Source organism: Stegastes partitus, unplaced genomic scaffold, assembly GCF_000690725.1.
Source record: "Stegastes partitus isolate 25-593 unplaced genomic scaffold, Stegastes_partitus-1.0.2 Scaffold350, whole genome shotgun sequence".
In the NCBI taxonomy this organism is placed as follows: Eukaryota; Metazoa; Chordata; class Actinopteri; family Pomacentridae; genus Stegastes; species Stegastes partitus.
Genome location: NW_007578081.1, coordinates 295,971 through 305,113, shown reverse-complemented (window position 1 = coordinate 305,113; position 9,143 = coordinate 295,971). Strand labels below are relative to the sequence as shown.

At 42.2% G+C, this 9,143-nt stretch overlaps 1 protein-coding gene across 1 annotated transcript; it reads right to left on the bottom strand.

Moving 5' to 3' along the window:
• Positions 1–5,924: 5,924 nt before the first annotated feature.
• vgll3 (vestigial-like family member 3) lies at positions 5,925–8,926 on the bottom strand. The gene is given in 5 exon segments (XM_008284184.1): positions 5,925–6,536; positions 6,635–7,174; positions 7,305–7,659; positions 8,512–8,645; positions 8,648–8,926. Coding segments are annotated over 5 exon segments (1,215 nt in total). The 5' UTR covers positions 8,793–8,926; the 3' UTR covers positions 5,925–6,495.
• Between the last annotated feature and the right edge of the window lie 217 nt (positions 8,927–9,143).

Here is a 9,143-nt window from a genome sequence, read left to right as displayed (position 1 = left end):
TCCAACAATATTTATATAATCTTAAGAGGCAAACATTTTAAAGGGAACTGGTGGGAAAATTGCACATCACCCAGCTATCTTTTTTTTTGTTATTGACACCACAAGTAAACCATATTTATGTTTGGGAAAAAAAGACAGAGGGGCTCCTCTCATCCATGTCAAATTCTTGTTCTACTGACGGACTTATTTAAACATAGACTTTGGAAAATTCGGATGCATCCGTGATCTGATCCAGCAGCAGTAGCTCCAACAGCTGCAGGAGAGCAACAATCCATCATCCTTTCTCCACTGAAATTAATGACTTCCGGTCTGCCTCAGTTTACCAAAGCATGAAGTTGCGCAAATAGTGCTAGCAGCTTGTGTTGTGCCCACTCGTGCCCACACAGCTTGTGCCCACCGTGCTGCCCCCATGTGGCCAAATAATCCCTTATTACAACTTTAATAGATGTATAACCGTTACTATTTCAGAAGTATTTAAAAGATGCAGCTAATTCAGTTCAAGTTCCAATGATTTTTTGCGTGATAGTGATTTAAAAATCCATCAACCAGGTGGTGATGTAATTATGCACATTTGCCCAATCACAGCTTTTAAATGAAGCTTTTTGTTTTGGTCCTGTGTTCAGCGATCTTATATTCTCCAGTGTATTGTGACCACCTTTCTCCATGGCATCATTATGTAGTTTAACCTAATGTAAACTAAATTAAACTGTAATGAGCTGATCTAATCCAATCTAAATTTGATTAGAAAGCTTATAGAGTTTTAATGTAAGTCCTGTCTGAACTTCCATTACATGGATTTGTCATTGGACCTGCAGCATTAAGTAAATAATTGGCAAGTTGAGGGACAAGATTAAGGGACGTTTTACTTCAAAGGGGAAACATCGATGTGATATTGACGGTAGAACATTGATACTAATACTTGTCATAAGATGGTGAACATCAGGAAAATCTTACGTTTCGCTGGGCTCTGTGCTCCTTGGGTGTTCCCAGTCGTTTATTAAAGAGGAGTCAGGTATCATTTAAAACACAGAAGACTCGGCGGATCAAACGTAATCAGCAGGACAAGTGTTCTGTGACAGTCCCAGCACGCTTCATTAGGCTGCCCTGTTGACACAAATAGAGTGGTGAAAGCTGAGCCTTTCACTAATACCCCTAACACCCTTAATACTCATAGAAGGAGGGCAAATTAGCTCTAATTACCCCAGTGATTTGTAGGCATTGAGCTGGCTCGTGGAAGTGAGAAAAGGATGTTTGAATGGAAAAAGGGGAGCAAAAGGGACGTGATGAGGGATTATGACTACCATGTGGCTCTTGGCTTGTCTTTGCTGCACTCCTCTCCTCTCCTCTCCGTCCCGATCGCTATATTTATATAGTTTTGTGTTCAGACAGCTGGTGTTGTGTTGCTGATTGTGAGACTAATCATCCGCTCAATTACTCTGGAATGTGTAGCTGGACCGTGTTATGACTGATCAGCTTTTCCTCTCCCACTCTTTCTTTTCATCTCTTTTTGTGAACTCTGACTCTCTCCAGTCCTGCCACTCGAAGCATCTGTTTTCTATCTCCCCCTCTATCACTGTTTCTTCAGAATCCGGTGCACTTCCATTGAATTCGATCTACAAATTTAACATTTCCTTTGAGACTTAACTGCAGCAACATCTGAAAAACAGGTCAAACACAACAAACAGGATCAACTTTCTATTATGTCGTGCCTCAGTAACTTCCTAATGTGTGACAGCAAGATTTATTTGCTCTTTTTATAGGCTGTAGTGCTAACTTGTGGTGTGTTGTGCCCCCTGACCGTGTAGAAAGATGGACAGCTCACATCATCGGTTTTGAAGTTCAGGATGGTGGCTCTGGCTGTCACCATCTTAGCAGTGCCTGACTCCTCATAAATCCAGATGAATCCAAAGATGACAACATCTCTGAGCTCTGGTCAGTCCTGTGACAGCACCCACCCAAAAGTGGCCATGAGCTTAATAATGCAGAACTTTAAGCAATAAGACATTTCAGATGGTTTAGTTATATAAAACTACAGTACAGTTGTCGCTAATGGGGGAATTAGCAATACAGACCAGGACCTTTTTTGTTTGTTTGTTTGTTTTTCTGGCTGTGAACATGTTTATTTCTGCTATAAAGAGACATTTCTGTTGGCTGCATTATGACAGATCGTATATGTTAAATAAAAGATCCTTGGCACAAAACAGAAGGATTTGTAAATAAAAGCTATATTTTACCAGTAAAAAAAAATGATTAGCTGTTAAGGTAAATTCCTGCCTTTTTATTAAATCAAGTATGTAATAAAAAATCAATGCCATCATGTATCTGCTAAAATACAATATTGCTGCTTTAAGGTACACAACAAGGTTTCCTGATAAACAAATTGAATGGATGAGGTGGCAGCAAAGGAAGAAAGACGGAATAAATCATACATCTGGAACATTATTAAATGAAATGGATAAAAAAAACAGACAGGAAATTCAGTCCGAGGGGCTCACCAGGTCACCAGAAAATGTGAATTCCAAGAAAATGAAAGAAAAAAATAAAAGTAATTCTTTTCATTTCTTAAAATAAATGCAATTCTCTGTAACAGAAAGAACATAGATGCTGGTCATTGAAGAGGCAATCATGGCAACGAGGAGATGAGGAGCCACAACCCAAGACTGGCCCTGAGTTTATCCTTTACTCATTTAGTACCTTTTGTCCAGGTCCAGCGAAGCCTGGCCGTCTGTGTGCATGTGTGTCTTTCTAAGCTTGTAACCGGGTTTGTGACGTATGCAAGTACAATGTTGAACCTGAGTGCAAACAAGGCAAAGGAATAAAAGTGATCTTTCTAGAAAGCTGTAGGTAAGGTAAGAGTGAAGATTGTTTCATTTACTTATGTATTTTATCAACATTAGTGATTTTGGCAGCAAAAACGAACGGCTATGACCATCCCATCATATATTGTTCTGAAGATCTTTATTATCGGCACATCCTCTATTTAAACTTTAATTAAAATCTAATGCAACATGTGCAACATTTCCTCAATCTCCAACTGCCCCTGTGGTTATTTAATAATTGACATATTAATTCACTTTCATTCAACTTCCAGGTCTGTGTTTTTGTATTTTCAGTGTTCTTCTTCCTGCAGTGGAAGTGCCTGTGGTGATTCTCCAAGGCTGCCAGCGGGATGCCTGTTAGCATGCAAGTGCGCTACATGCTGATGCAGAGACTACATGCTAATGCTAATGAGGACCTTACTTGCAAATCGCAGCCTTTTATTTTGCTCCTGAAGTGAACCTAAACGTAGAGAACATCGCACTAAACCTTTACATAAGAGCTACATCCACAGCTAGATGATTTCTCATCACATTTGGCATTTATATGAGCATGTAAATTAATAACCAGACATGGTATAAGAGAGAGATTCATCGCTTAAATAATCTTGAATAGAAATCTATGGGAGACTTCCAAAATGCCGAAGATGCCGATGGTATGAGATGTGTTCCAGGCCTCCTCCTTACAAAGCCAATCATATGCTTTTTTGAAGCCAAGCCAAAAACCTTCAGCCAATGGTAGTTTTGCACTAAAGCAGTATTTAATACATGCGTGGTGGGAGTATCTGGTCAAAAAAGCTTTTGAAACCTTGTTTAGGAGCAAAGTTGCCAACTTTTGAAGTGTTTTTTTTAAAATCAGATTTGACAGGTGATCCTATTCATGCAATTTTTATTTCCTAGAGACCATTTAAAGTAGCTCAGACTTGATTCATTTATATAGGGACCTGCTCTTGTTAACCAGAAATAACTGCCTACAAACATGCCTGCTGAGTGGCGAGATTCGTCTATCAGACGTTGACATATTACAGGACAACTTAATATGACATAATGTGCATAATATGACATAATGTTACATCATATAATTTGACGTAACACAGCATTAAATAAACAAACTCCAGATTCTGGTTCCTTGTGCTTGCCGTCACACTGTCATGGCTAACCAAGACACATGAACAACATTACTGACATCTGTGCTTTTTCAAAATCAAGTAAAAATGTCTGCCGTAAAAAGGGCCCATAACAAAAACAGAACATATAAATAAAACATTGATTTGGCTTATTTAAATGTCTCAGTTCCCAGGTTGTAGTTATATTTTTTTAACTCTGCTCACACTGAATGCTGTAAGTGTTCAAGCTAAATACAAAAGGCCATAAATCTGAAATGGGAACAGTCACAATTTATCGAACTAACTGTCTGATTATTATCTGACATTCATGGATGGCTGCAGTAAATAGATCCTCTGCTGCCAGCCTCTTCAAATATCCACAACTACTTCTGTGCTGTTGATCTAAGGCAAATTGAGACTGAACGAAGCATTTATTATATGAGAGATTTGTTGATACTTTGGATGGAAACGCAGCTGCTGTGCTCCAGATTTAAAGTCCTGCTGTTTAGTCGAGATGGAGAATGAGATACGTGGGAGCGGAGGCTGGAATGTCAGTGGGCTGGTACTGCTGATCATACCACCTGGTCAGACCACTCACCACACACATGCACACAGTCGTGTTTCCATCACTCCAGAGGACATTGCATTGACTTACATTGGTTTTCTAGACTACATTAATCTAAACATAACCTTAAACTAAGTCTGTACTGTTAAACTGAATTATTTATTTATTCAGGACAACTTGCTTTTTGTCCCCAGAAGAGAAGCAGGTCCCAACAACATGACTGTTTAAACAGTCCCCACATCATGAGTAAGACAAGCACACACACACTGACATGCACATACAGGCCTGATCAGCTTATGTCAGATGATTAAGTGTACACAATGTTGATCCTTGCACCAGACCATGACTAAAATATGTATTTAGAGCAGCCTCTTTAAAAAAAAAACACAAAAAAACATCCATACCATCGTCTGTTGTGATCAGCCCACGACAACGTAACTGTGGTACCTGAGATCTGTTTGGTTTTTTTTGTCGTGGGGGTTTGAGTGCGTGTTTGTGTGGCTCGTCTGCAACGGTCCGACAAACTTCCCGTCCAGACAGGAAATGCATTCTTCGGTGTGTCTTTGTCAGTCTGGGAGTGTGTGTGTTTTTAATGTGTGTGTGTTTGCGTGGAAACACGAAACAGACCCATCATGGTATCTTACAATAATTGCCAGTGGAATGCGATCCACTTCCTTTCGTAGCACAGCTCAGCTCCTGTTAGCCCCGAAACTTACAATATGAGTTCATACCTGAAGCACTGATGTCACAGAGGACTGCAGCAACTGTTTATCTGGTTATAAGGGAGTTCAGGTGTCAGTGCAGTTTGGGCTTCATCAAGCTACACTTTTTAATTTTATGAAATGAGTTCTTTCTAGAGGACGTCTGTGTTTTTACAGCACTATGACAAATCTCCATGTACTGCTGACAATAGCAATAACCTAACCTATTCTTATTTCTAGTAGTTATTCTCATTAATCCTTGCAGTTATTGTATACTTAAGTAACATCATATTTTTCTAGCTTGTTGTTAATGCCGATGGCTTCACTCTCACAATGTTTAAGCTTCGATAAGAAATGAGAAAATGTCAGATTAGTAAATTATTCACCAATTTAAATTTAAACAACAAAGATCCCGGAGCTGACATTTAGTGTAAAAAATAGAAAACAAAACACCAACTTCAAATCATAGTGTGTGGATGTTCTTCCTATATTTGTAATTTGAGCGAACAAACTTTGATTTTACATGAGGAAGCATATCTGTCCTTTCTTTGGATGACGTGCACAACAAATCACCACCTATTGGGAGCAGCAATTAGAATCAATGCATAACAGATCTTTAAATTTTGACTGATGTGCTCCAAACCCTTGAGAGGAAGTTGTTATTTCTTCTTGAATTCTCCATATATTAGGAGTAACTGAGTAGATTTATGTCTGAGACAAAAACTTCATTTGAAAATTCAGCTTAACAAATTTATTACTTAAACATACAGTATCAATATTTACACTACACATTCCCAGAGGGCAAACATAGTAAAGGCAGCATTCAAGCAACCATTTTAGCCAAAGTCATCCAGCAAAAGAGCAAAGAAGCACAACAAAACTGTACACACACACGAAAAGCAATTTACAGTCATCAACAAACATTTACTGTACAAAACAAAAATGTGGATCAAAATCGAGCTCTTGAAACAGAACCGCTTGGTCTCACATTGCATGAAAAGGAAACTGGTGTCTTGTGCTGACAAAGAAGAAACCTTCCGTTCTTAAAGCTAGTAGTCTTTTTTTTTTTAAATCGTTCTTCGAGAGCCTTGACATGCAGTCAAAGCATTAGATCACTGTCATTTAAGTCCAAGCCTGAGTTCATCTCCGTAGTAATTGAGAGGGCAGTGCACGACTGATAGACTAAGCTACAGTTAGCATCCTATATCTACATTGTACATTACAGTGCTGGTGTTGCAGCCATACATTGATAAAGCCACATTGTAGGTCCTTTTTGGTGTCTATTTGTCCTTTTGCTGGTGTATCAGTTAGAACCAAACCGACGTCTTTGCTTTGGTCTGATCAAGAGCTGCAGAGAGAAAGAAATCAAGGTTTAATCACTGTCCTCATTTTGACGCCTTATTGCAGATGTTAGAATGCATGTGAAGTTTGATTCGTCATAGCTACCTGTGTCGTACACCTCCAGAGATCCATGGAGGGCAGATGGGGTCCAGGTGACAGAGGTAGCCGTGACCGGGCTGTTGCTGCTGGGATCCATCTCTGCCTTCACCCCCTCGCTGTGCGGGGAGCTCCCTGCGCTGGTGGCTGACTGGTTCTGGCTCCTGACACCAGGCAGCAGCAGTGGACTGAATCTGGGATCCAGTGCGGGGCTGTGGGCTGGGTACGTATGAAGCACGGGGTGATGGTGTCGGGTGTGGATGTGGGGGTGAGGATGGTAGACGTCATGGACGTTGGGGTAGCCGCTTGTGCTCTGGGGGCTCAGGCTGTAGGTCCAGCTGTCGGGGAGCGTCGCTGGAGGCGGGAGGCTGGTCTGGGAGAGCATGTGGCCGGCCCACAGGGCTCCATCCGGGTGGTTGAAGGAAACGGGGCTGGAGGAAAACTCGGGGTGGACTGAGACAGATACAGAGGGGAGGCAGGAACTGGGCTGAGATCCATAAGCGCTGCTCCAAGCTGAGCTGCCGGGACCCTCAGAGAGAGACGCTCCATCTGAAACAACCCAATGCACACAGATATAACACACTGCCACATACAGTATTAAGTGGTTTGCTAACTATTAAGGGAATTAAACCAAGTCAGTGACTGTTTAGCTCAAGTCAGATTTTGTTTCCCCGCTCACCTTTCCATAAGCCAGCAGTGGCTGAAGCAGACGGCTGAGTCACTCTGATGGGTTTGCTCTCGCTGCTGAAGGTGCTGGACTGACTGAGAGCCCGGGAGAAGTGCTCATCCACAACATCCCCGATGTCGCCTTGGAAGTAGGTGAACAGTACACACCGGGAGCTCAAGTACTCCGCCTCCGCTGGTTGAGGGCCATCTTTCAGTTCCGAACTGGGTGAGCATCTACGGCCTGATTCTGGTGCAGCGGGACCCTGCCGGAGGCCCTGATCCCTGGGCAGCATCCCTCTTCCTCCTCCCTGCTGTTGCTGCTGCTGCTCCATGCACTCCTGCATCTTACTGTAAACACTCAGCTTCCTCTGGAGGGAGATAGAGACAGAGATTAAGTGACAGGTCCAAGTGGTCAGTTTTACTTTTAAATGCTAAAACTCATAGAATACAGAAAATAATCCCGTTTTTGTTGCTGATACATGTCTAAATTAAAAAAAACAAAGACAAAAAGTAGATTTTTGATGCCGTGCACCACTAATTCCTATATTTGTCTAGCAGTATTCACTTTATTTTGGGAGTCGTGTGAAAATGGCTTTCTTTTTTCCCATACTGCATTCCAACTATTTGTAAAGCTCAGTGTGCCTGATCCACATTCCTGAGTGACTGACCGGCTGTCATTACATCACCGTTTGACCACAGGATTAATAGTTCCGTGTCATTACGCCTGACCTGAGGTGAATACCGAGCCCCAGACTGGAATTTAATCATTCAAAAGTGAAATTTAAGGTAGGGAGCTGTGGCTGTGGGGCGTTAGGAAAGTTTAAAGTGATATCCTGGACAGAAAGCAGCCAATACAGGATAAAAGTTTGGGCAGAAAAGGGTCCATTAATCATAAAGCTCACTTTACAACTAACCCTACAGCTTGACTGGGTTGTCCAACTACTTTCTGATTCATTTATCACCAAAGTTTGGTACATTTTGTCCTCTGTCACTTCTGGTCATGCAGTTTTTGCTTCTCCTTGAAAAAACTTTTTGTTAGAATCAGAAATAGCTGCTGCAATCTGTGAAAATACAGACCTCACTCGTCACCCGAGGTCACACGAGCGCTTGTGGAAGTAATTCCGTCTCCCCAAAGTGGAAAAAGAAAATCCTCCAGCTGAGGTTATTTGGTGTCAGCAGCCACACACACGCGCACAAAAGTTCTACGATGAGTGTCTCACCTGTTGTTGCTGGTGATGGTGGTGGTTATAGTACGTCGCCTTGTACGCCGCTGCAGGGAGGTAGTGCGCTCCATAGCTTTGGTGGTACATCACATCCAGGCAACTCATAGCGCCGGAGCAGAAACCGTTAAGAAGAAGAAGATAAAGTCGGAGGAGAGAAACGGGCGGAACACGACCGAGGGCGACTCTCCTTGAGACTTTACACGGGCTGTGTCCTCCGAGCCATCAGTGGCTCCATATATGCCCAAACGCATACAATGGCCATGTCGTCCAGTTTGCATACAGACAATGCGCCTCCCGCTGTGCGCTCCACCAGCACCACCCGGGGCCACAAAATGGATCAAAACGATATAAGACACACACTGTATCCGGGGAAAAAAAAAAAAAAAACTCTTCCCCAATAAGTTTTCAGAGTGCTTTTGATTGGGTAAGCATTCCGTTCTCCCTTTTCTCTCCTTTCTGTTTTGGAGGGGAGTTATATTTAGAGAGGGCTGGGGCCGTTACGCACGCCCACCGGGGAAGGGCCTGTATGGCGCAGTGGAGTTTAGCAAGGCACTGTTACTGCCATGAATGTAAGAACTGCATTCCCAGTGCCGGCGTCCAGGCAGGAAAGTTGTGGGCATTAAACTTTC